Consider the following 27,499-nt stretch of genomic DNA (forward strand, 5'->3'; position numbering starts at 1 on the left):
TCTGGCTAGAGCAGTGCTTTACGTAACTTTCTTGTCATTAATAATAAGGACTGCAAAGTTCCGGTGGGGGAGATTCTGCGGGGCTTCTTTTTGGAGCATTTTGGAGAGACTTGGGTGACCATGCCTATCCCAACCAGGATCAGACCCTACGGCTTATTGGGGAATAACAAATGTTCACTGTCTCAGTTCCTTTATCCATTCCAAATGGGATGGAACACCCAGTTTCTGCTCACGGTTTTCTCTTAGGAGAGTCAGAATACCCCAGTCCTTCTCCCCACCTATCACCCCATATCGCAGCTTCCTAGACAACAAAGAGGTGTCTGAGGGCTGCTCAGCAATGAGTAAAAGCCAGTCTTTCCCCACATGGCTTACAGATGAGGAACTCTTTGTCATCAGATTTGTTTTTTCTATGTGTTTGGTGGACGCCTCGACCCTGTTCTGTTTACTCTACAAAGGAAGCACTCACTTCTCACAGGGCCTATATACAAGACAGTCTTAGACTAGGGAAGTGTCAGACTCTTAGCAGCAAAAGGACCTCAAGTGAGATCAAACTGGTAGGCAGTGGAGGAGGAGGAGGAGGAGGAGGAGGATTGGGGAGTGCAAAGAACCTGAACTTAAGGACACATGTGGGTGAGTACAGCGTCATGGGCCTAGACTCTGAGTCAGACCTGTATTCAGGTCCTGGCATCATCAGATGTAACATATGTTACTTAACCATCAGGAGCCTAGTTTACTTATCTGTAAAGTGGTGAGAACGAGATCTGTGTCTCAGCGGGAAAGGAAGCCAGTGTGAAGTCCTTAGCGCAGAGCCGGACACAGAAGGCGTCACAACGACAGCTATCACCAAAGGTGTCCGGGCCTGACCAGAGAGACGGTCACATCCGGGCTACTCTACGGAAGCGCATGATTGCTGGATGTCTCAGCTTTTTGCCTGCCATCTTTTGCTTCCGTTTAACCTGTTCTTGTATCCTATCTTTTCTGTACTTGTGGCTCCCACAAGTTTCTATGTACCATGACACCATGTGGCTCTGATTCTTTTGGTGTTCTTCAGATTCTGAAGCAGGGGGTCTGGCCCAGCTCCTCTTCCTATACCAGGTCACACAAGTTTCCAGCCAACCCTTGGATTGGCGGCCCTCGGGTTACAGGCTCATCTTGGGTCAGCTGTAGTCAGGAGGAAAGGGCCTGTGTTCCTGTGGGCCCAGTAGATTCACTTGGGAATGGCAAATGGTAGCCCAGATTGCACTTCTGGTACAGTAGGATAGGCGAAAATCTGTTTCCCCACCTGTGACAGGGTTCCTTCAAAGACTTCTACTTCATTAGGACTATCATAGACCAGAGCTTATTGTCCTTAGCATAAAGGACCTGGAAGGTACTATTTATGTATCTTGCAAAAGGAGCAATCTCTCACTTTCTAGGGTGTTACTCCTCCCTTTATGACCCTTCTCTAGTTTCTTTTTAAACGTGTAACTCTGGCCATGATCACATCCACATCCACAATGACTTTTGTCAACTTGGTCAAGTTGCCTCTTCAAAACAAGAAAGTATTTCACCCCTAGGACCAATCAACCACTGAAGAAGGCAGATCAATACAGCCCAGTCAGAGAAGCCTCGAAAGCAGTGTGCTGCCACGCTCTCAAACATTGCCAGGTACATTTAAAATATTTGATAAAAACCTCATTGATCTGTGTGGCTTTGTGTTTGTTTATCAGCAAAGCCAGTATTTATTGTAAAATCTTGAGACCGGTCCAAAAAAGTAAGCTACCCAAGAACAGAGGCCATGTCTTGTTTTGTATCCCTCATGGGCCCGGTGCTGGAGGGATGTGGGTGCTCAGTGCATGATTGCATAGTGGGAAGACCACCGGAGTAGGGGTGAAGAACTGGATTCTGGTCCTAGCCGAACACTGTCTACCTACTTGATACAGAGCAAGGCACTAAATTTGTGTAGATCTCATTTTCCTAATTCCTATAGAACATGATGGTAATATCCAATCCCTTCCAGCTCTAAAATCCTGGAATTTAAGAATTTATGTCTGGGTCCTGTTTTCCTTGTCTGGTTTCTCCCCACATTCTGCCCTATTGAGAGATTGCTTTGACACAGCAGAATAAACACCTTGGAGAGGTATGCATTTTTAGAATCTCATTCTAACCATATTATCATTACTCCAAAGCCACACAAACTGACAGAGTTTTAGCAAAACTATAAAATGTTTTAAATATGCACTATGCATTTCATTGCATTTTTTTAAAGCATAGGAAAATAAAAAGACCTACCAAAATAATAATGATGGTTCTAGGGTACTGGGGTCATTCAGTGGTTATTTTTCCCTTGTGTTTATAATGTAAAATATTTATATACAGCATTTATAATACTTTATAAGAATAAGGATTATTGAAATGGAAAAGTTCTTGGAAAGGACTCAGGAGGCCAGAGTTTTTTAATCTTGCTTCGATTTTTCTCATTCCTAGCATGAGGATAATACCCACTTGATCAACTTTACATAGGTGTTGGGACGCTCAAATGAGGATAGGTCTTCAAAAGTGCTTTGAAACGTATCGCAGGCCTGTGAAAGTGTTGACATAGTCAATGCAGAATTATTGACCGGTTAAACAATTTCCTGGATGTTGTTAGTGCTTCTCTTCATTCAAGACTGGGCAGTGGTCCTTCCTTTGCTTCTAGTTTGCTTGCCTGTGCTAGGGAGAAGCTAGCCCTAGATTGTCATTTGGGGAGCAATAGGACAACAGCAGTGTGTGTGAGCAGAGATCGAAAGCAAAGTGCTGCAGAAAGTGTCGGGTCAACCTATTTAACGCATTGTCTTCTACCAGCAACTTATTATGCAAGATAACCAGTTTTATGTACCTGTGGAATTATAACAAGTTAAGAAGGCAGGCATGTTACTGGAGAGTTTGGGTTAAGCAAGCAGAAAGTACAGAAAGCAGTGTGTGTGTGTGTGTGTGTGTGTGTGTGTGTGTGTGTGTGTATGTGTGTGTGTGTGTGTGTTAGTTCTTGGCTTTGAATTATAGTTTTAAAAAATTGTGTAAGAGAAACAATATCTACAAGCCAACCTCACTGAATAAACAGCAAGATAAAAACAATGAACAATTATTAAATCAATCCTATATTTAACAGCCGCTAAGTAATAATTCAGGATGTTCATTTCTGCATGGTGATCCCGTGAGGCTGGGACAAGCACATGGGGAGGGTTCTTGGCTGAACATTAGAATCACTTGGGGAACTTAGAGAAAAATATTTATGCCAGGGCCCACCCTGGCATGATCTAATTTGCCTGGGGCGGAGCCTGGGCATTTTGTTTGTTTTAAGTTCCCCCACGTGATTCTAATGTGCCTGCAAGTTTAGAAGATCAGAGAATGAGAAAGTGAGTTACTGGACTGGAAATGACCAGTTAGCCTGCTTTACTGGAGCAGGGGGCTGTGGACTGGAGATTAATAAAAGGCAGATGAATCCACCATGGGACGTCATAATTTAGTAGGAAATAAGGCTATGAGAATTGCTGTTGAAAAAGTTCTGACTGATCTCCGTAGTTAAGTTAGGACCTCTAGAGGCTGTGGGAAAAGCAGCATTCAGTTCAGCTGTGCCCACCGCAGGCGCTGTCCAGAGACACATGGTCTGTGAAACACGGGCAGGATCCTGGATGCGCACAGACGGGAGCCGCACGGGTTCCTGCGCTGTACCCTGACTTCTATTTTGGTGACGCTAGCAGTTTGCTGAAGAATGAAGAGGGACCGTGGTGATGTCATTACCAGCTTGGATTTAACAATAACATGTGGTTTCACACCCTATTTGTTGCATTTAGAAAAACCAGTATTATTCTGTATGCACTCCGGACTTCATTTTGAATGAATTTTGGCCATTTTTAGTAATCAAATCCACACTTAAAAATCGAAGGGATACCCATTGAGAAGATTCAAGAGAACATAGTGCAATTGTTAATTCCCAACACAAAACCTGTCTGCACATACAGGGTTTCTAAGCCCCAGTTACCCATTGCTGTAGAACTCTTGAGTAGCTAACTCGCTTAGTCACTCAAGCAATTACATGTTTATTAAGATTGAGCAAAAGTACCACACAGTCATTAAGAACTGAAGAAAAGCCAACAAACTTCACTTGTCTACTCTGTCAAGACTTGTGAAAAAGGTGATGAAATGCCTATTAAAGTAGGCTGAGAATAAACTCAGGAGGGAAAAAGTAGTATTTTCTCTAAACTTTCTGAAAAGCAGGAATTTTCAGAAGTTAGTGGGAAAGAGGGAAAATGTATGTGTGCGGGTGTGTATGTACATGCACACGCACACTTAAGTTTGAATAAAAATATTGGCAAAAGGTGGATCTGAAAAGGCAAGCATGTTGAAGACTCATTAGCAAGAGCAAACTGACCTAAAAACTGTGTGATACAAAATATTGTACTGTGATCCCCACATCAACACTTTCTCCCTCTTCCATTGTCTGATTTTTAGTCACACTTAGGATGCCAGTGACTTGGCCACCTACAGGTTACCCTTCCTTTGGAGGTTGACATAACTTAGATCCTCAAGTGAAGACAGGAAGTTGGAACCACAGACATGCCAGTGGATGAGGGGAGCTGAAGCTGCTCTCCTTTCTCCGTCCTATGGATTACACTGTTGTCCTTATTAAGCCTGCTTGTTAAATTAGGCATGGGAGACACCGAGATAGCAGTGCTAATCTGGTTACCCTGTTCACTTAGCTGAGTGAATCTGGAGGTTTCCTTTCTCAAATAAAGCTTGCAGTTGTTGGTGGGGCATGGAGTGCACAGGAGCACCAGGAAGACTTAAGAAACGATGGACACAGGTATTGGGGTTCTCCAGAGAAACGGAACTAAAATGATATACAGAGATATATGAAAGGAGATTTATTCTAGGAATTAGCTCATGTAATTATGGAGGTCAAGAAGTTCCATGGTCTGCCATTGCAAGCTGGGGAACCAGGAAAGCCAGTGGTGTAAGGCCCAAGAACCAGGACAGTTGGCATCCAAAGGCAGGAGGAGATAGATGTCTCAGCTCCAGGGAGGAGCTAATCTGCCCCTCCTTGGCCTTTTTGTTCTATTCAGGCCCTCAAGGGATTGGGTGATGCTCACTCACATTTGTGAGGGCACCTTCTCCAGTCTACCGATTCAAATGCTAATTTCTTCAGGAAACACCCTCACAGACACACCCAGAAAAGTGTTCTACCAGCCAACTGGTCATCCCTTGGCCCAGTCAAACTGATGCATAAAATTAACCATCACGACACATAAGTGTTCTGGCATTTCTGCATCCCCTCTCCTCTGGCCTCTCTCACATCCTCTGGTTCAGCATCTGTCACTTCAAATACCCTGTCCAGAGCCATAGCTATAGAATTCCTAGTGAGGAGATGAAAAGCAGCTCCCTCCTGAGGCATGGAGGGGCAGTCCTGGGTCCTTCCCTTTCAGGAGATGTTTATTAACGATGATACTTGACATCTTATAATCCACATTACCCAGCTGCTGACTCTGCTCCTCAGTAATTCAGGTAACTGCCTCACAATTACCCCGTGATTCAGAGAAACGAGCCTAGTGACCCGGCAGCTCTCCCAGGACAGGACCTCTCCCTCCCTAGCACAGCTCCCAGCCCCGCCAGTCCCTCAGTCACTGGAGTACCCATCAGAGGGTCCACGGCCAGTGCAGCTACAACAGCCCCCTCCCCACACCCTTCCTGTTTTCCTTCTGGGAGGTGTCCCCTAATCCCCCCATTCACGTCTCCCCCTGCCGCAGCCACTAACCCGTTTTTGTGGCCTATGGTTGCTAGGCATGGCAGTTACGAAACCATGCTAGTACAGTGCAACTGTGCATTTAAATTCTGTTTGAGTTGAGTCGCTTTGCGCATGTCATAGCAGTGAACACAGCCTCTGGCCCTGGGCAGCCACTCTGGCTGCAGGGGTTTCAAGTGTGGCTGGCTTTGTGAAAATGCACCCTCTGTGAAGGGAGAAACGTGCAGCGGATATGCTATGATGGTGACTTATTGTGTAAGCCAGTTATTATAACTAGTATTATAACTAGTTTAATGCTTAAGGGGAGTAGTTTTAACTGCCTTTTACTGAAAAGATGGCTTAAACCTTTGGGGCTAACCCAGCCTCTCCCACTTTTAGGAAAGCGGGATGATTGATGATTGGTGGGTCAGAATATGTGCTCTGATGTGTGTCACTCGTGGAAATGAATTTACCTGGAACTTTTCACACTCTGCTTATCTGGTTCCCCTAACAACAGTGGACATGATATTTACAAACAAGGGACAGCCTGTGGCCAGGGAATGGAGGGAAGGAGATCACTAGCTTCTGGGAACATAACCTTCAGCAGCCTGTAAGCTCCTTGAGGATAAGACGGTCCACAAGATACTCCTTCTGTATCCAGGAAGGATGCCTAACAGAGAAAGCACTTGATAATTGTTCTGAATATGTTGCTTTAAGCACATGTCTCACTTGGGGGGATAATGCCTTTTATTTTACTAAGTGCAGTGAGACAGAAGGGTACCCGTCTGGGCTGATTCTGCGGCAGGTCTTCCTCTACACAGGGCAGTAAGGAGCTCTGGAGTCTCTGTCTTAAGAAGATAGGACCCAGTCATTTAGGAAAGCAAAGTAGATACAATTTTAAGGATAATTATAAGATTTACCTTTGGGGAGTAACTACCTTTGTTGGGGGCCTGCTATGTGCTAAGCACTGATCTCATCTCATTTGACTGTACAACTGGGGAGTAGACCTTATTTGCTTCATTTCTATTTGGAGAGACTGACGGAAGCTCAGAAGTTAAATTGCTCACAGTCACAGCTAGAGCGCTGTGATTTTGGAACTTAAACTCAGGTATATGCAAATGCAAAGCCCACCATCTAAGTGGTACCTGGCACATAGTAGCTGCTCAGTAAATATTTGTGGAATGAATGAGTGAATTTCCCCGCCCTCACCCTATCTTCTGCATCAGCCTACCCGAGCCTTCCCCTGGTTCCTCCTCTGATTTGGCTTAATGTTTCAAAGTGACGTTGACCTACATTTAAAGGTTTTGGAAGAGGCTGCTGCTGAAATGCGGTGCGCCTTACCTGGGAGGAGGAGTTCGGCCCTCTTCTGACACATTAGCCCAGATCCCTTCTGTAGCATCCAGACCAATGCGAAGACCTGGAATTGGTCCCGGTGTATTTGGACTGGGGAGGGAGAGTGGGAGGTCAAGCCTGCAAAAGCGTGAGGGAAGGGCAAAGGCCAGAAGATAGAGTCCGCAGACACAATTAGTCTTGCAAATTTTTCAAAAGGGTCAGGCACCATTTTCCTTTGGGATAGCCCAATACATATTTGCAGAATTAACAGAAATCGGGACCTGGCATTGTTTGGGACTTTGGGGCAGGCCATCCCACACGGAGGGCTCTGACGAGCATATCCTCCCAGGGCCACTTTGGGGGCGGCGGTGGGAGTGGCCTGGGCCCCGAAGTGGCCCCCGCCGGTCCCCGCAGGCGGGCAGGAGCTCGGAGACCATTGGCTGGCGAGCTGGCTGCGCAGGGGCGGGGAGCGCCGCCGAAGGGGACTGTTTGCTCCTACGGGCTGTAGATGGAGCTGTCCGGCCCCGGCGAGGGGGAAGGCGCCTGGAAAACGTTCTTCTTCTCCCTGGCCGGCCCGAGCGGGGAACAGCACTCCCAGGATGCAGTTTGTGTCAACACGGCCGCAGCCTCAGCAGCTGGGCATCCAGGGCCTGGGGCTGGACAGCGGGAGCTGGAGCTGGGCCCAGGCTCTGCCCCCGGAGGAGGTCTGCCACCAGGAGCCGGCGCTGCGCGGGGAAATGGCCGAGGGAATGCCGCCCATGCAGGTGGGTGCACCCCCGCCCAGCGCCATGGCCGCGCCGCCTGGCCGTGGGGGCGGGGCGCGGGGCTGCGGGGTTGGGGGTGCGGGCGCGGGGCTGCGGGCGCCGGGGGGCAGTGGGGGGGGCGCACGTCGGCGCCGGAGGGCCCTCGGTGTGCGGGCGCCGAATCGGAGGCCCGGGGTGGGCCGGGGCGCGGGCGGACTCGCGCGGCAGGCGGGGCGCAGCGGCCCCCAGCAGGCCCGGCCCCGAGTCCCGCGCCCGGCCCCGGCGCCCGAGCAGGCCCGGCCCGCGCGCGCCGCCGAGCAGCAGGCCCCGAGGCCGCGTGCTGCCCGGGCCCGGTGCCCGCGCCCAGAGGAGGCCCCGCGGGGAAGGCGGCGGGGACCTAGTGGAGCCGTGACCGCGGCACGCACCCCGGCCCGGGCTCCCCTTCGCGCACTTGTGCCCGGGCCCCGGCTGTGTGCGCACCGGAGTGCCCCATCGGGTTCACACCCTAGCCACCTGGACAAAAAGATTTGTATTAATGTTGTATTGCCATCTCTCACCAAGTACAACGTGTCATTCACTTTTCCTTTGCACCGGGTGTGACGGAGGAAGGGGGCCATTGAGCGGTGACTTTGCCGTTGGCAAACTTGGCTGCACACTGGAGTCACCTGAGCAGCTTTTAAGACTCCTGACGCCCAAACTTCGTCCCCAGCCAGTGAAATCGGCGTCTCTGGGTGGAGAGTAGACACCCGTCAGTTCTTGAAGCTTCGTAAGGATCTCAGTGTGCGCCCGAGTTTTGAGAGTCAGTGCTTTGGAGTTGTGTACCGTGTACAGCGTGAGGCGGTGGTGCTGATCGAGAGCGGAGTCGTGTTCCCCGGGCGAGTGTGGGAACTGACCCGGGGCTGGCCCCGCAGAAGCCCCCTCTGCTCCTAGCCTGCTTCTCCCCCGGCTCTGACCAGTGAGCCAGGAGTTGCTGTGTGGGATCATTTTTCAGCCTTACCTCTCCAGACCTTCCAAAAGTCATTTGGGCCTGGTGACGCTCTGAACTTCCACTGTCAGCCCTTGTCTCCTTCTCTGGGCCGTCAGGAGCAAGGCCTGCATGAGCTCAGATGGATGGCTTTGATGGAAACATGGTCTCTTTACTTAGCAGGGTCTGGCACCCAGGGCCCTGCTCCCAGTATCCCACGTCTCGGAGCGAGTCCCTGGAAGCTGTGGGGTGTTCCTCTGTGGCTATCACAGCTGCTCTGAGTTAGGGCAGTTGGCGTGCGTGTCCCTGGCCTGCCCACGTCACCTCTCAGCAGCAGGCCTCCGCTTTGCCCAGCCCGAGGGCCTCGTCAGCAGCAACAGGGAGGAAAGAAAATGACACCTGCCATCCCACATGGCCAGGAGAGTTGGTTATCAGCCCTGCTGTTGGCCAGGAAGCCCTGGGTACTGCTATACGGTATGGGGACAGTTCCCAGGTCACCAGTGAACTGGGACCACCCTCTCTTGGTCATAGGGCTCAGCTCCCAACGCGGACCCATGGGGCCTCACCTTCCAGGGACAGGAAGTGGACTAGAAAGTCTTCTCCTCTCAGGCATGTCCCCTCTTCGGTGAATGACGTTTTTTGGCAAACCTATTTTCATTTTAGAAAATATGAATCAGGAGTTGGATATGGAAAAAAGGCTGCTCATCTGCTCACTCAGGCTCTCTGGGGTCTCCCTTGGTCACAGCTGCCGGGTATGGGGGCAGCACTTACCTGAGCCGTGCTTTTGTTACGTGTAGCACCTAGCTCTGCTCCGGTGGGCGGTGACACCAGGAGCCGCGGAATGACCAGCCACATCTCTGTGCCGCAGTTCCATCATCTTTAAAGCAGAGATAATCATTCTTGCCCTAACCTGCTTGGAGATTGCAGGGGAGATTAGGGTCAGGTGACTTAGGCCAGAATTCTTACTTTGAATCAGAAGGCACTAGGTGACTTTCGAGAGAGTTCATCGTCAGGTCTAGCCCCCGAGGAGACAGCTGCGCTGTGAAAGCGGCAGGTGACATTGCGGGCGGGGGTCTGCAGCCTTGGCTTACGAAGGGTCACGTGGGTAAACGAGTGACCGATCTTGATGGGAAGGTTGGCCGGGTGGCTCCTCGAGGTAGTGCTGGGGCCAGGAATGAACACCATAGCCTGGGGGGGGGGCACGGTGGAGGGGCGAGAGTCTGCGGCATCTGGTTAGTTGTTCTCTGTTCCCAGGCCCCCCTCCCCGCCTCACATAGGCTCTCAGCCCCCGCTGTCACTTTCTCCCCCTGCACACAGGCTCAAGAGTGGGACATGGATGCCCGGCGACCGATGCCTTTCCAGTTCCCGCCCTTCCCAGACAGGGCACCTGTCTTCCCTGACCGCATGATGAGAGAGCCCCAGCTGCCCACGGCAGAGATCTCACTCTGGACCGTGGTGGCCGCCATCCAGGCCGTGGAAAGGAAGGTGGAGGCCCAGGCCAGCCAGCTGCTAAATCTGGAGGGGCGGACGGGGACGGCCGAGAAGAAGCTGGCCGACTGCGAGAAGACGGCCGTGGAGTTCAGCAACCACATGGAGAGCAAGTGGGCCGTGCTGGGGACCCTGCTGCAGGAGTACGGGCTGCTGCAGAGGCGGCTGGAGAACATGGAGAACCTGCTGAGGAACCGAAATTTCTGGGTCCTGAGACTGCCCCCAGGCAGCAAGGGGGAGGTCCCCAAGGTACGTGGTGGTCCCCAGGGACAGGGATGGAAGTGAGGACCAGCACATGTCAACGAAACTCTCAATTTCATTTGGCCGGTCCTTCCCACAAAATTCTCTGGCTTCCTCTTGTATGATTTCAGTGTCTCTCTCTCTCTCTCTCTCTCTTTTTGTTTTTTGAGAGAGAGAGAGAGAGTGCGCACACGGGGGATGGGGGGAGCAGGGAGGGAGGGGCGGAGGAAGAGGGAGAGAATCTTAAGCAGACTCCCTGAGCGTGGAGCTGGACGTGGGGCTTGATCTCATGACCCCAAGATCATGACCTGAGCCTAAATCAAGAGTTGGACGCTCACCTGACTGAGCCCCCCAGGTGCCCCTTATTTCAGTGTCTCTTAAAGCCTGCCTCCACTTAAACAACTGAGTCATGAATGTTCTACCTCCACGAGGCTGCCCTCCACCCGTTCCCCACAGAATCTGCCTGCTTCTGTCTGTCAGGCTTTCCTGTCACCTTTCCCAATACCCCCGAGGTATCTGGGTGTCTGCAGACTCCTGCTGCTCGTCATGCTTGGGTTTCCACTTGGCACCTACAGAGGACCATTTGTCATTGGTTATCTTTGTACGTGCTCATTGGAACGCGGCCGAGGCAAACCACGCTGACTGGAATTGCTAGGAAGTTGTGACCATCCCCTCTGCTGGCTTTCTTGCAGCTCAGAATTCATGTTCCATTTCCCCCTTCCATTCCCTCGCCTCCTGCACCCACCCCGCCCCCTCACCCCCGGATCATCAACATTGTACTGTCAATCGATGACCCAGCCTTCTGGTCTACGGAGAACATGGAGTCACTAAAGAGGCACACATTCAGCCACGACCCTCACCCACCCGATGCTGCCTCAAGCCTGTTGCCTTCCCTGTTCCCGTGGCCTCGCCGGCCCACCCTTCCCCCCTTTGCTGACTCCCCCCACCCACCCGCCTTCCCCCCATTCCCCTCTGTGTCATCAGCTCTTCCCCCTACTGGTCGTTCTAGACGTCCTAGAACATCACGCGTCTCTGTGATGAAAACCTCCCTAGGCTCGACCTCTCTCTGCAGTTGGTGCCTCATTTCTCTCCTCGTTAAGCAGAATTCCTTAAACATGTATTTGCTGTCTCCAGTTCCTTCTCTCCCTGTCCTTTTTAACCTTTTTATTATAGAAAACTCAAACATCCACACAAGTGCATAGAATAGCGTGAGGAACCATCACGGACCCATCATCCAGCTTCCGCAGCTGTTGGCTCTCGGCCAGTCTTATTTGCTCTAAAGCCCGCCCCCCACATCCCCTCCTGTTTTATTTTGAAGCCAGTCTCAGGCATCAGTCTATTTTCTTTTTTTTTTTTTCTGGTAGTATTTCAGTGTGTAGCTCTGAAAGGTAGAGACTCTTTTTTCTGAAATAAGACCTCAGTGTTACTACCGCCACCACAAAAGCCTCCGCCTACTCAGGTATCCAGTCAGTGTTCAAATGTTCTTGTCTTCCAAACACAGTTTAATTTGTTTTCTATTAGTTTGTCTGAATCAGAACTTAAGAAGGGGATATGTCTTTTAAGTCTTGTTAAATCTGTCAGTTCCTCCTTCATCTCTTTCATTTTTCCTTGAAATCCATCTGTAGAAGAAACTAGGCCTCACATCCTCTTTGAGTTTCTGACTCTCTGGATTCTGCTGCTGCGTCCTCCACGGTCTCATTGAGCGTGTTCCTCTATTCTCAGCATTCCAGTAAGGTTGTGATTGGATCATTCTGGAGTCTCTGCCAATCAGGCTTCTGCTCCTACCTCTCCATCCTGTTGGTCTTGCCAACACCCTCATGATGTCCACACTCAGTTCGGCCTTCATCTTCTCTGCCCTGAAGGTGGCGTTGCATGCAGGTGGCCACCCCCTCCTTGAGACACCTTTTCACGGGGCTTCCAGGTGACCTCTCCTGATTCTGTTCCTATCTCTTAGTGGCTCCTGCTCAGTCTCCTTCACAGGCTTCACCTTCTTTTCCTGACCTTTTATGTTTGGAGTGGTCCAGGGCTGGGTAATGACCTTTGGCTCATTATCTACACTCCCTCCCTCATGATTTCACTCAGTCTCGGGGTTTTAAATGCAGCCTGTGTGCTGTCAGCTTCCAAATGCAGTCTCCCCCGCCCACTCTCTCCCTGTCTCTTGCCCAGACTTCCTTCTTCAATGCCAGATTCACATGCTTACCTGCTAATGCAGCAGGACTCGGTAAATATCTTAGATTTAACACGACCAAACTGAACTCCCGTATTCCGCCTGAAACCTGTTCTACCCCATCCTCGTCTCCGTGAAGACAACTCTACCCTTCCAGTGGCTCAAGCCAAAAACTTTGGGGTCATGTTTGCTTCTGCTCTTTCTCAGCCCTCCTTCCGATATATTAGTAAATGCCATCTGAGTTTTCTTCAAAATACTGTCCCCAGGCTGACCACTCCTTTCCACCTCCACTGCTCCCACCATCATCTGGTGAGAGACTCCGTCACCTCGCCTCTGATAGTTGCCATGGCCTCCTGCCTGGTCTCCTTGTCCCCGTCCTTGTCCCTCACCCTTTACAATCTGTTCTCAGCAGAGTAGCCAGAGTGATTCTTTAAAAATATAAATCAGTTACCTCTGCTTAAAACCCCCAACTGGCTTCCTACCTCATGCAGCATAAAAGCCCCTGTTCCGTCAGGGGCCCCCTCTCCGGCCCCACCTTTCTGACCTCATCTCCCCTCCACCCCTCTTGTCCACTCCTTTCCAGCCACACAGTCTCACCTCAGGGACCTCCCTCCACGGGAAAGCTCCCTCCCTGGGAACCTGCCTGGCTCCATCCCCATCGCTTCCATCAGGGGTCTGCCCTTCCATGGCCCCCCAACACCAAAGAACTACATCCCCCCAGTCTCAGCACTCTCTTTTCCCCGTCCCTGCTCCCATGTTCTCCAAAGCACTGTGCCATCGGGCACCTTAAATATTTACTTCTTTTTGTGTCTTCTTGGATGGTCTTCCCTGACCAGAATGTAATTTCTGCTTGGTTCACCGCTGTGTCTCCTTGTCTATAACTGCACCGGCTTCGGTCAGTATCCAGAAGGTGTTTGCTGAGTGACTCTGTCCAGCTGGAGAGCTCACACTTTCATGTGAGGGACTGGGTCTTCTAGGTCTCCATATCTTTTGGAAAGAAGTAAAGTATAAGTAAATAATTTTGTAAGTAAATACCCAGCTGGTCACTCTGAATTTCAGGGTTCTCATCTGTAAGATGAAGATGACAACACATTTATGACACGGGTTGTGAGGATTCACTGATTTTGTGGATGTACAACACTATGTACCCTGTCGTCTTAGTTTTCTTTCTTTTTTTTTTTTTAAGATTTTATTTATTTGACAGACACAGCAAGAGAGGGAACACAAGCAGGGGGAGTGGGAGAGGGAGGGGGAGAAGCAGGCTTCCCACTGAGCAGGGAGCCCGATGTGAGGCTCAATCCCAGGACCCCAGGATCATGACCTGAGCCGAAGGCAGACGCTTAACGACTGAGCCACCCAGGAGCCCCTGTCATCTTAGTTTTCTATTGCCGTGTAGCAAATTACTCCCAAAACTTAGCAGCCTAAAAAAAGTAATTATTTGTCATCTTGCAGTTTCTGTGGGTTAGGAATTCAGGAGCAGCTTGGCTGAGTGATTCTGGCTCAGAGTCTCATGAAGTTGTAATCAAGCTATTGACTGAGTTGGTGGTGATCTGAAGGCCTGGCTGAGGCCTGAGGATCTGCCTCCAGGATGGCCCACTCACTTGGCTGTTGGCAAAGCCTCAGTTCCTCACTGTGTGGACCTCCCAACATGGCTGCTTGAATATCCTCACAACATGGCAGCTGGCTCCCCCCAGAGTGGGTGAGCCAAGAGAGAGACCGGGGTGGAGCTGTCCTGTCTTTTATGACCTAGTCTCAGAAATTGTACACATCACTCCTTAATGTGTTTGTTAGAAGCGAGTCACTAAATCCTGCCCATGCCAAAGGGGAGGAACATTAGGCTCTACTTTCTTGAAGGGACTGCCAAAGAATTTGTGGACATATTTTAAAACCCACCGCCATGAAGCACCATGAGAGAGTTCATTAATGTTGCTCTTAATAGTTATAATTCATTGTGTACTGTTGGCCATGCTAAGTGCATTCTCTTTGTCAGATTCAAGGAAGGCTGTTGTCTCTCAGATCCTTTGTGCCTCCTGGATTCTAGTGTGCCTGTTAATTGGCTGACAGATAATTCACAGGCAGTCTTTTCTGTCCAGCTAGACTGTAGGCTCCCTGCCGTCTCTGGCCGGTCTCAGACTTGTGCTGTATCCTGGCACAGGGAAGTTTTTATGTAGTGATGGCTCTTTCCAACTGTGGGAATATGATTCCAGAATTGTGACTCTTCATAGAAATGGTGAGGTGAGGCAGAGGAGTTGGCATGTTGGAAAAGATGCTGAACTTGGTGTTGGATACATTTAGTTTGAGGTACTTAAGAAGCGATTAAACAGAGCCACTCAGAGGGCTGTTGAAATCTGAACTCTATAGGGAACAAGGAAAACTGAAGAGTATCATCCGCACAGAGGTAACCACTGAAGTTGTGCAAAGAGTGAACTTGCTGAGGAAAAAGTGAAGGGACAGGGAAAGGTAAGGGCAGAGCCTTGGGGTTGGGGGAGGAAGAGAAGGCAGTAAGCTGAGTGGGCAGGAGGAAGCAGAGTCGTGGAAGACAAGCAGGAGATTCCAGAAAGGCGATCTGGCCTTGCAAAGAGGTCTGAAAGGGTAAGGGTTAACAGGAGGCTACTGACAGCCTTCCAGGGTGTGGTTTCAGAGCATGGGGAGTTCATAGACAAGATTTTAAGGCGTTGAAGGATGCATGAATTGTGAAGAAGGAAACACAAAGCGTGTCTCTTGGGGTGTTTTAAGTGAAGAGGGAGAGTAGAGTCGCTTGAGACGACAGAGTTGAGTGGCGGTTCATCTTAGGTTGGATGACCCTCAAGGGAAAGCCACTGGAGAGGGAGAGCCTGAGATGTCAAAGACAAAAGTTTGTTTGAGTCGAGTTTCACAGGCAGGGGCTGGAGGAGAAATGAAGGGCACATTAGCGGGGGGTTGGCTTGGTGAGAAGGGCAAGGGAGCTTGCCAGCAGCTACCTGGGATCAGGATCCAGGACAGATGGGGAAGACGGGGGAGGGGCTGGGGAGGGTTGGGGAGAGGGGAGAGTTTGGAAGAAGCCTCCCAGAGAGCACAGGAGAGGTCCACAAGATCCACCAGAGGCTTCCTGGGACGAGTGGTATGAACGTATGGTGGATGTCGCCTGCAGAATTGTGTGACTTTTGTCTAGGGGCAGGAAATGAAAATGAAGAAAGTGGTCTGTATCGGTTTTCGCGGCTCGGGGATATGCCCCAGTCTGGTGGAAGGTCCAGGAAATTAAAAGTTCTGTTCTGTCTCTGAAGATGGGTGGTGGGTGAGCTCTCAGTCGGTGGGTGACACACAGTGCACACACCACACCTGCAGAGGATACCCGTAGGGTCATGAGCACCCGATGTGAGAGCAGACATTTCTTTCTTTCTTTTTTTTTTTTAAAGATTTTATTTATTTCTTTGACAGAGAGAGAGAGCGAGAGAGGGAACACAAGCAGGGGGAGTGGGAGAGGGAGAAGCAGGCTTCCCGCCGAGCAGGGAGCCCGATGCGGGGCTCGATCCCAGAACCCTGGGATCATGACCTGAGCCGAAGGCAGATGCTTAACGACTGAGCCACCCAGGCACCCCGAGAGCAGACATTTCTAATTTGTGTAAAGGCGCTGCCCACTCACTGAGCTGGACACCAGTGGGCCTGGAGCCCAGAGGGCTGGTCCTTTCCTAATGGGTGCCACATAGGCTGGCTTGGCCCTGTGTACAGGTGCAAAGACCAGTGGACTCAAATTAGGGCCAGGGAGAAGGGAGGGGTTGGATTTCTGAGTGCGAGTGGAAGGCTGGTCCTGTGGGTGTGAGAGTGGGGGGTGGGTGGGGGCAGGGCTGGGTGTCCGAGAAGGGAAGTTCAGATGTTGAAGTCATGAAGTGAAACCATTCTGAACGATGCGGGCCAAGGCAAGGCCACACTGCTGAGCATCCGAGATGAGTCCAGAGGACCCTTGTCAAACCGAAGTAACAGTTTTATAGAACAGACGAGACCGCCTAAAATAACAGGGGCCCGGCATCTGGGATGGATGACTCAGGCTGCGGTGGAACTTTCTAGTATTGGCAACAGCCAGCCGCTCAACGTATTCAACAAATATTTACTGGCTCCAGACTCTCTGCTTCTAGATGCTTGGGATATAGCGGTGAACGAAACAGATCAAGATCCTGGAGCTCTAGCACATGCCCTTAGATTTACATGTTTTAATGACAAAAATGTAACTGTGTACCTTACTGAGATAACCTGACTGGAAAGACAGGTTTTGTAACAGGGTTTTACTGTACTCGGCTCACTGATCCCCTCTCGGAGAACCTTCCACACCTCTGTCACCCTGAGTGCCGAAAGCAGCACATTGACTTTGGCTTTACCTTCAGGGACCCAGTTTCCCTAAACGTGGAATTACAGAGGATATGGTTAAATGCGTTTAAAAAAAAAAAAGGTAGTGTTGACCATCCTTGTTTGGGGAGCACGAGAAGATCAGGAATAGAGTGGGCTGACTCCACTCCTGTGGACTGGGCTGGGATTTGGGGGACAGGGAGCCATGGCGAGCAGAAGCAGGCTCTAGGGTGGAAGGGGCCCCATGGCCAACGGAGGGGAGGCTGTGGGGAGAAGCAAGCAGGTGTCAGACTAAAACTCTTCTTGGCCAAGGTTCCCGTGACGTTTGTCGACATCGCTGTTTACTTCTCTGAGGATGAGTGGAAGAACTTGGACGAATGGCAGAAGGAGCTTTACAACAACCTTGTTAAGGAGAACTATAAAACCCTGATGTCCCTGGGTAAGAGCCCCTTCCCTCCTCCAGGGCAAGCGGTCTGTGCAGAGAGCAGTAAAACGCTTATCAGCCTGGGCAAAGTGTTTGTGTTCATCCCTAATGGAAATGCAAGGAACTATCTGCTCATGACGCTATAAAGAAAGAATGAGTATAACAAGATGACAGTTAGAAACCCAGTAACAGGGCCTGTCACTATAGCATTGAGCACTGCACTGCTTTTGTTCTGGAATACGGCCAAACTGCATCATTGGCATGTGACTACACGCTACCTCCCCATGGATGAGCCACAGTCTGTCTGCTGTTGGCTTTCGGAGTCCTGCTATTTTCTATGCTGGAAATTGGGCATCTGTTGGCTTGTTTTCAGGGTTCCTTCTAAGAGATGAGCTGACATAGGTATCGGCGACCACCGAGAGGGGCTCTCTGCTGGGGAGGGGGTCTTGGGTGGGGGAGACTTCTGCGGCTGCCCTTGATCGGGATCTGTTGGTGAACTTCATTGTGTGTCCTTCCTTCCCCTCCAACTCATTCCAGACACGGAGGGTGCAGTGCCCAAGCCAGATGCTCCATCCCAGGTGGAGCCCAGGGAAGAGCCTTGCGTGTGGGAGCAGCGTGACCCAGAAGAGAGAGAAATCTTAATGGATCCAGACACAGGTGATGGCAGCTGAAAAGAGCCCCAGGTCCAGGGCAGGGCAGGAGAGGAGCTGAGGAGATGTAGTTCCTGACAGCACTGTTCCCTGGTCAGCTCTCGCTGGGATGGAAGGTTCCAGGGCTATAGTCCTGGCTGTGCCCCGGAGGCCTTTCGTCAGGCCCTCAGCTCTCCTGAGTGGTGCTGCCCCTAGTGCAGCCGAGCCTGAACTGTGTTCTCTGCCTTATCATACAAACTCTGCCCTTCTTCAGGAAGTTCCTTTTTTTTTTTTAAGATTTTTTATTTTTTATTTATTTGACAGACAGAGACACAGCGAGAGAAGGAACACAAGCAGGGGGAGGGTGAGAGGGAGAAGCAGGCTTCCCGCGGAGCAGGGAGCCCAATGCGGGGCTCGATCCCAGGACCCTGGGACCATGACCTGAGCCGAAGGCAGACGCTTAACGACTGAGCCACCCAGGCACCCCACTTCAGCAAGTTCCTTTAGAAGGTCACTCAGAGGCAGCCCCTTCCTTTCCAGTCTGTTCTCTTCATTGGAATATAATTCATATGCCATAAATAAAGTCCACTCAGGGGTTCACAAAGTTGTGCAACCATCACCATGATCTAATTCCAGAACCTCTTCATCATGGGAAACCCCAGACCCGTGAGCAGTCACTCCTACCTCCCCCCAGCCCCCAGCCCCTGGCCACCACTGATCAGCTCTGTCTCTGCACATTGGCGTGTTGCGGACAGTTCATCTGGCGGCCCGCTCCCCATCTTCAAGCACTGCAGGGGCTGAGGTCAGCAGCTGGGGCAGCCCTTCATGCTTACGGCCCTGGACCTCAGCAGTGTCACCTAGCTGTCATCCATCACTGTGCGTGTGCTGGCATGGTGACCGCTGTGCCCGTGTTGTGGGTGGAACGAGCAGGCCGAGAACCAGAGAGGTCGGCTGGCTCACCTGCTGGGCTGGGGGCACAGTGGAAACCAGGATCCAAGTCTTCCGGTTCCTCCTCTGATCTCCCCCCGGCCACCTGAGCCGCCTGCTCTCAGGGCTAGTACGTCACACCACAGAACATCAGGACACACCCTGTTTGTCACATCTTGGGGTCTACAGAGAGGATATATCATTGTCCTGTATGTGTGAGGACACTGCATTATCCATCCAGGTTGGGGCCAGGCAGGAGGCTGTGATGGTGTGTGTGTGTGTGTGTGTGGCTACCTCTCTCTGATGGGTGAAAAATGAACATGAACATCTTGTACACAGAGGTCAAACTTCTGGCCTTGCCCTGATTAGCACCAAGCCCAGGCTGGGCCATTTTTGGAACTCTCTCCGGGCCTCATTACATCGCATCCCGCGGCTTGGCCTACCCCTTTGTCCTGAATACTGATTATTTCTCTGCTCCCAGAACCTTCTGCTTCCCGCAGTTGCCCACAGGAGCCCAAGGCTCCTGTGCATATATGTGCTGTCAGCTGTATTCCTGACCCTGAGAACACCTGGGTGATGATTGTTCAGAAAAAACCCCAAATGACATCCTTCTCTCTCCCCAGGAGCAGAGCCCCTGGTGTCTGCACAGGATTCATCCTCGCAGGTGAAACGGGAGGAAGCCCTATGTGTCCGGGGTCAGCGGGGCCTGGAGGAAAGAGCCATCCCCACGGAGTCCATTACTGGTGAGTGAGCCCAGTAGCTGCCCTAAGCCAGGGAGGGAGCGGAAAGGGCCAGCATGGTCTGCAGGTCCCCAGCATCATCCGTCGTGTGTGGCAGACCAGAGGCCAGAGCTGGAAATGTAAGAGTTGGGTCCGGAGTGGGCAGAGAGACAGGATTTCCCGTAGGGCACAAACATAGCACATCTGGGCTTAGCTCGTCCTGTTACCTCTCTTTTTATATCAGTTTTTAACTATTCCTTCCTCCCCTTGAAGAGGAGCACCAGGGCAGAAGTACTAAGTGTAAGAAACTTTATGATGAAGCGCTGTGGTCTGGGAATATATCAGTCCATAGGACCTGCTCCTGACTGGGAAGAGCTTTCGTTGTTTTCAACAAGTATTTATGGGTTGTTGCCTCTGTGCCCGTGGGGTATTCGGGGGGGTGAGGTGGGTTTCCTCTTAGGTGACGTTCCAGCTGGACTCTGTGTGAGAAGCCTCTGAGAGCATATGTGTATTAGGGTGCTCCAGAGAACCCACAGGGTGTGTGGGTATGTATCTGCGTGTGGAGAGAGACACAGCCAGGCAGACTGATTTTAAGGAACTGCCTTCAGTGATTGTGGAGGCTGGCATGTCCAGAATCTGCAGGCTGGAGACCCAGCACAGTCTTCTGGCCGGATTCCCTCTTCCTTGGGGGTGGTTTGTCTTTTTCTATGGAAGCCTTCACCTGTTGGTATGAGGCCCACCCACATTATGAAAGGCAGGGGTTGCTGATTGAAATATTAATCTTCTCAAAAAATAAAATCCGTTTACAGAACCCTCTAGAATAATGTCTGGGGGTGCCTAGGTGGCTCAGTCAGTTAAGCATCTGCCTTCAGCTCAGGTCATGATCCCAGGGTCCTGGGATCAAGCCGCACATCCCTGCTCAGCAGGAAGTCGACCTCTCCCTCTCCCTCTGCCTGCTGCTTTCCCTGCTTGTGCTCTCTTGCTCTCTGACAAATAAATAAAATCTTAAAAAAAAAATTAGAATAATGTCTGGCCAACTATGTGTGTACTGTGGCCTGGCTGTCACAGAATTACCCATCACAAGATCTAGTAACATACTTATCCACAGGTTAGAGCTCCACAAGCCTTAGCCCCTCTTAGTCAGAGCCTCACACTCCCAGGTTGAGTGATAGCGGCATCTGAGTGGGGGAAAGGCCGGTCCCTTTCCATCAAGCATGCTCCTGGACGGCAGCACAGTATTAATATCTTCAAAGAAATCTGTAAGAGATAAGAAGGCAATGAAGTTAAATGAGTTTTAACAGACCGCAGAGGAAAAATGTAGCATACACCTTAGAAAAATCCCAATAAGGGGCACCTGGGTGGTGCAGTCAGTTAAGCGTCCAACTCTTGGTTTTGGCTCAGGTCATGATCTGAGGGTCGTGAGATTGAGCCCTGCGTGGGGCTCTCTGCTCAGCACGGAGTCTGCTTGAGATTCTCTCCCTCTCCCTCCCCCCTCCCCCTGCTCGTGTGCTCACTGTCTGTCTGTCTCTCTCTCTCTAAAATAAATACATAAATCTAAAAAGAAAAAGAAAGAAAAATCCCAATAAAATGGTGGATCTAAACGGCTCCATGGAAGGCATCCTGTTCTGGAAAATCCCCTTAAGAATACCTCTGTCCATGGTGGTGGTCTGTACTCAAGCTGAGTCTCAGTCTAAGGACTGAAGTTCCCAAAGCACAGCAAGACTCTCTCGAAGTCACCGTGAATGACGCTCCCCTATAGTATACCCTTATTTGCAGCAAAAGCTCCATTAATTGGGGCCAAGCCGACTTAAACCTTTAATTAATTAGCATACTTTAATTATGCCTGAATTTTAAGGAATAGAAATAATTGCAGGAAATGAGAGATTTACTCAGTGCACAAACTTGCAGGCATTTCGTGTCCCCTGACGCCTCCGTTGTTCTTTTCCCACAGACTCCCCGGCCTCTGCCCAGGACCTCTTGTCCCGGATTAAACAGGAGGAGCACCCGTGCGTATGGGATCAGCAGGATCTGGCAGAGAGAGATATTCCAACGGACCCCAATTCAGGTGAGCAAGATACCAGGATGAATATCAAGGACAAGGAGACTCTTACTGAACTTTGTATGCGGGGAAATCAATCTGATCACTTTTGGTTAAAGGCCAGTGAAAGGCTCAGAGAATAAAATACAGCATGTTCTTCAGTTAGGAACTTCGTACGGATTTTGGAATGTAACCATTCGTAAAGTACAGAGGACTTTTCTTTTTTTTTTTTTTTAATTTTATTTATTTATTTGACAGAGAGAGAAATAGTGAGAGCAGGAACACAAGCAGGGAGAGTGGGAGAGGGAGAAGCAGGCTTCCTGCCTGAGCAGGGAGCCTGATGTGGGGCTCGATCCCAGGACCCTGGGATCATGACCTGAGCCGAAGGCAGACGCTTAACGACTGAGCCACCCAGGCGTCCCAACAGAGGACTTTTCTAAATGAATCATTAAATTGATAATTTATTGTGTCAACGTAACTGATACTAAAATTATTTCTGCAACAACAGTTTTTGAACAATAAACATAACCAGAAAGGCTTTTAAAAGTTGGGTATATTTCTGTGACAGAAAGAAAGAAATTTACGTTTTCTGCAAGTTTTCCTGGGTGAACACTAGTTAAATGTCTTCCAAGAAACTTCTGGGTAGGGTCCAGGCATATAGAACAGTAAAGAAGCTCCACCCGTCTGGGGCCTGCACACACATGTGTGTGTGTGTGTGTGTGTGCATGTGTGTGTGGGGGGTGTGTGTCCATGTGGGTATCTGTGGGTGTGTACGCACGCACGCATGTGCTTGCACAGCTGGGGAAGTCCAGTGTCCTCTCGTTTGGTTATGACCCATAGTCTCATCCTCCCCCACATACCAGGAAGAGAAGATCAGACATAAAATCTAGCATTCCTTGTTGTTTCAACCCTACAACTTCACAGTGGAGAAACTGAAGGGGTCCAGGCCAGGAGGGGAAGCCAGCGCTTCCTGATAGAGAGTCAGCAGTCTACACTCCAGCTCTCTCGAGACCTTTGTTCACCGCTTCTCTGGCTGCTGGTTCTGAAGTCCTACCACTCAGCCCTTGGTCCCGCGGGCCGTCAGACAGCAGGCTGCCCTCTGGCCTGTTCTGGACCCAGAGTTTGCTCTGGGGCTCCGTGGACAGAGCTGGGAGACGCAGGTTCCGATCTCGGTTCTGCGTCCGCGCAGACACTGGGTCGGGCCGCCTCCTCCCTGGCCGACTCCCGATGTAGTGAGCACGAGCGAGATACCACGTCTGAGGGCAGGGAGGGTGAGGACGGCCAGTATGAAACGCGAGACCACTACCGCCACGTGCCCTGCGAGCGCCAGCAGGGACCTTTGCACGTGATGGTTCTCTAACCTCTGATGGGAGGCTCAGTGGACGTGAACAGCATCTCAGACTGCCTTCTTTCCATCAACAGAGTCTCTGATCTCGGCGCACGACATTCTGTCATGGATCAAGCAGGAGGAACAGCCGTACCCATGGGGCCCTCGCGACTCAATGGAAGGAGAGCTCGGATTAGATTCTGGCCCCAGTGAGTAACGCGCCCCCTGGGGCCCCTGGTCTTTCATCTGCGGGGATGGTTGCTTGCCTCCGCTTCCCCCGCCCCCCCGTAGGTGATGTTCTGTCATGCCAGCCTTTCGCCCATCTGTATCAGACCACTGTCCCCTTTCCTTTTGGAGGATGGCCGGTGTGTTTCTGTCCTAGGGCTGACTTAACAAAGTACCACAAACTGGGTGGCTTAAAACAACAGAAATGTGTTGTCTCTTCCGGTTCTGGAAACCAGAAGTCCAAAGTCGAGGGGTCGGCAGGAGCGTGCCCTCTCTGAAAGCCGTAGGGGACCCTTTCTTGCCTATCCCTAGCTTCTGGTGTTTGTGGCAAGGGTTAGCGTTCCCTTGGCTTGTAGGTGCGTCGCTCCGTCTCTACCTTTGTCCCCCGTGGTGTTCTGCCTGCGTGTCTGTGTCTTCACCTGGCTGTCTTCAGGGCCTACCCTACTCCAGTCTGACCCCATCTTAACTAATTACTTCTGTGAAGATCCCATTTCCAAATACGGTCATTTTCTGCAGTCCTGGGGGTTTGGATTTCAACACATCTTTCCAGGGGACGTAGTTCAGCCCCTAAGAGCAGGGCAGGGAGGGTGGGCTGGGAGGGAGCTGGCCCACTGGCACCTGAGTAGGAGGTGATGCTGGTGGGTGGCTCACGTACCAGAAAACACTGGCCGGAGCCCCAAGCCAGCCCTGAGCGGGCACCCCACAGTAGCTGGCGAAGATACTGAAGCTCAGATAGGGAGAAGGGTTTTGTTTTGTTTTGTTTACCCACAACAGGTATGGGACCAAACGTCTCACCTGACTTGGGTCTCCTGGGTCTTTTTTTGAAGTTCCACTTATTGGCCACGGACCTTAGGCATATGTTCGTGGATTATTTAACACTTAGCGTCTGGCTGGCATTCCTTGCCAGACCCGCTACCATCTCCTTGTTCTCAAGACGGCTGACTTAGCGTCTGCTGGTCAGAGTGTTGAAGGAGCAGCTAAACAATATATTCCTTGTGCACACTCCTGACACCCTCCGGGAGCTTAAAGTCCAGGGCAGAGCTGAGGACATAGATTATTTCTGATCTGGAAAGCCATTTAAAAGTCAGGTAAGTGGATCCCAGTGTCTGAGACAAATTTAGTCCAGTCTGGAAGGGCAGGCCGGGGCTGGAGGAGTGGGCAAGGAGCAGTGTGCCCTTGTTTCAAATAGAACTTAAAGTGGTTCCTCTTCTGACCTGCTGCTGGGGTGGGGATGGGACAGGGGAAGCCAGGCCACTGTCTGTGAGGACGGGAAGAAGTGCCAGCAGTTTCCACTTCTTTCTTTTTTTATTTTATTTTATTTATTTTTTTTTTTTTAAGATTTTTATTTATTTATTTGACAGAGAGAGATGCAGCGAGAGAGGGAACACAAGCAGGGGGAGTGGGAGAGGGAGAAGCAGGCTTTCTGCTGAGCAGAGAGCCCGATGTGGGGCTCGATCCCAGGACCCTGGGATCATGACCTGAGCCGAAGGCAGACGCTTAACGACTGAGCCACCCAGGTGCCCTCCACTTCTTTCTTGACGGTGCTCAGGCCACTATTTCTGGCCTTGAAGGCATACGTACTAGTTCATCCAACCTCATGCCAGGAATTCTGCCCACACCTTTGTCCCTCGATGCTACCATCTGATTTTTCCAAGTCGGCTAGGAGTACGTGGGCCTGGACAAGCCTTTTCCTGGAGACCTGTGCGGTTGTGGGGACGGATCTAGGGGAGTCCGTGCAGAGGTTGCAAGGCTTTGCGAGTGACCGGATCATTTTACCTCCTCAATTTGGATACACCGAGTCATAGAATGATTTGCTTCACGTTTTATCTCTGGGAGGCCTTCGAACCTTAGCACTGGGGAGGCAGTGCCCAGAGTTTGGGCGACAGAAGCATCTGGAAATGCTCCTCCTACGGGCCCAGTCACCGGAGCCTCTTGACTTTCTCCCAAAGTGGGCCTGCCTTCCACTTGTTAATGTTGAAATTAGGATCTCACCTGTGGTTTCTTTGAAGTTTAAAGACATGGAATCATGTCTTCTGGAGAGGAGCTGGAAGGAGAGAGGGTAGTGGGAGGAGAGAGTTAAACACAGAACCTGTAAAACACAGGTACCCGTCCCTGCCAAACTCCTTTCCCCAGCCCGGGGGTATGCAAGAAAGACCTGGTGTCCTATCTGACTTCAGCCTAGCTGGACGATGTATTTTATTTATTTATTTATTTATTTATTTATTTATTTATTTATTTTTAAAGATTTTATTTATTTATTTGAGACAGAGAGAATGAGAGAGAGAGAGCACGTGAGAGGGGGGAGGGTCAGAGGGAGAAGCGATGCGGGACTCGATCCAGGGACTCCAGGATCATGACCTGAGCCGAAGGCAGTCGCTTAACCAACTGAGCCACCCAGGCGCCCTGGACGATGTATTTTAGTAAAAGGGATTCCTCAATGGTATATTAAAGAATGTGTATTTTTTTTAAGATTTTATTTATTTATTAGAGAGAGAGAGAGCAGGGGGGAGGGGCAGAGGGAGAGGGAGAAGCAATCTCCCCACTGAGCAGGGAGCCTGACTGGGACTCGATCCCAGGACCCCGAGATCATGACCTGATCCAAAATCAAGAGTCAGACGCTGAACCAACTGAGCCACCCAGGTGCCCCCGGGTTTACATTTTAAAAAGATAAGTTCAGGAACGGACTGCAGTGCGGGGGGAACCATGAGCCAGAAGCAGGGAAGCCATTTAGGAAGCTAAAGTGGTTGGTACAGAGCAGGTGAAGAGATGACCATCCGTCAGAGTTGGGATGGGGTCAGTGCTCAGGGAGAGAAGTGGACGGGATTCAGGACAGACTCTGGACGTGTCGCTAAGGGACTATGTGTGGTGGGCGAGCGGTCAAGAGTGACACCCAGGGTTGGGCCCTGAAGAACCAGGAGAGCAGTGGCGCCCTTTACTGAAATGGTGAGTCCTGGGAGAGAGCCAGGTTACTGTGTAAACCCAGCGCTCTACGTTGGGCCTGTCGATCTGAGATGGCATCAGGTAGGCAGATGAACGTAGCGGGGTCTGAAGTTCAAGGGAGAGCTTGGGGCTACATGAATTTGGGGATTGTAGCTTGCAACGACTTCTCACTGCAACTACCTGGAATTAGACCAAACTTCATAGGTGAAGGGCCCTGCTCCACAAGACTGCTCTTATTCACACACCAGCTGCAAGTTCGAGGGTCCCCAGCCCACTCACTCCTGACTGGCTGGCTACAAATCCAGGGGTTCCCATTAACCCCTGAGGTTCAGCAGTTGACTAGAACAGCTCACAGGGCTCGGAAAGCTACTATACTTAGAATTAGTTTTACTAGAGCAAAAGGATTCAAATCAGAACTAGCCAAAAGGAGAGATCCATAGGACCAATTCTAGAAGGGTCCTAAACACAAAGCTGTTGTCTGCTCCCTGTGGGATCAGGAGTGTCACTGTCCCAGCACAGTGATGTGTGACAATACACAGAGCATTGCCCTTTAGAGAAGCTCACCCAAGCTTCTGTGTCCAGAGTTTGTACTGGAGTTTCCATACGTACTTATGATTGATTGAACTACTTACTGGCCGTGAGGTGAACTCATTCTCTAGCCCGTCCCCTCTCCAGAGGTTGGGCTCAAAGCCCCAACCCTCTAATCCTGTCTGTGGATGGTCTTTCTGGCATACCCAGCCCCCATCCTGAGTCCTCCCGTTAGCTTAAACTGTTTAGTTAGCTTAAACTGTTGAGGCACTTACCGTGAATTACCCCGTCAGCATAAAACATCAGAGCCTACCACGAATAACAAAGACATTCCTATCACCCTGGAAATTCCAAGGATTTAGAGGCTACCTCCTAGGAACCAAGGACAAAGGCCTGCTAAATTATTACACAGAGGCTGTTTTAAGGCTGGGGACTCTCTGAGATCTAGGGAGAATGTAGACAAAGAATGAAAGAGGCCCAGGTGTGAGCCTGGAGGAAATCCAGAGGAGCAAGGGTATCACCCAGGCTAAGAGAAGAAACTCTCTCAAGAGAGGAAGGGGTCAACTAGCTCAAACACAAGGAGGGGTTGACTATGCCGGATTGGGAAGAGGCAGGTGGATTGATTTGGCAGGTTGGAGGTTGTTGGTGACCTTGACAGAAGTTGTTTCGGACATGCTAGGACACATGCCTGACTGTCAGAGTTTGAAAGCAAACAGTAAAAGCAAGGGTAGAGCACTCGTCAGGAATATTG

General features: G+C 50.7%; 1 protein-coding gene across 3 annotated transcripts in view; it reads left to right on the top strand.

The window, feature by feature from the left end:
• Positions 1-596: 596 nt before the first annotated feature.
• The window catches only part of ZNF282 (zinc finger protein 282), a 29,909-nt gene continuing 3,006 nt past the window's right edge, over positions 597-27,499 (top strand). Inside the window, exons 1-7 of one of the 3 annotated variants that reach the window (XM_078059696.1) lie at positions 597-1,647; positions 10,094-10,513; positions 17,304-17,430; positions 17,953-18,072; positions 19,595-19,714; positions 21,642-21,755; positions 23,151-23,264. In XM_078059696.1, coding sequence (XP_077915822.1) covers positions 10,109-10,513; positions 17,304-17,430; positions 17,953-18,072; positions 19,595-19,714; positions 21,642-21,755; positions 23,151-23,264 — 1,000 coding nt within the window. In that variant the 5' untranslated portion in view covers positions 597-1,647; positions 10,094-10,108. Of the gene's footprint in view, positions 1,648-7,496; positions 7,834-10,093; positions 10,514-17,303; positions 17,431-17,952; positions 18,073-19,594; positions 19,715-21,641; positions 21,756-23,150; positions 23,265-27,499 lie in introns of those variants that run through there. The other 2 variants (XM_036121101.2, XM_078059695.1) reach the window with 2 other exon arrangements.

The sequence above is a fragment of the Halichoerus grypus genome, chromosome 12 (genome assembly GCF_964656455.1).
Source record: "Halichoerus grypus chromosome 12, mHalGry1.hap1.1, whole genome shotgun sequence".
NCBI lineage: Eukaryota > Metazoa > Chordata > Mammalia > Carnivora > Phocidae > Halichoerus > Halichoerus grypus.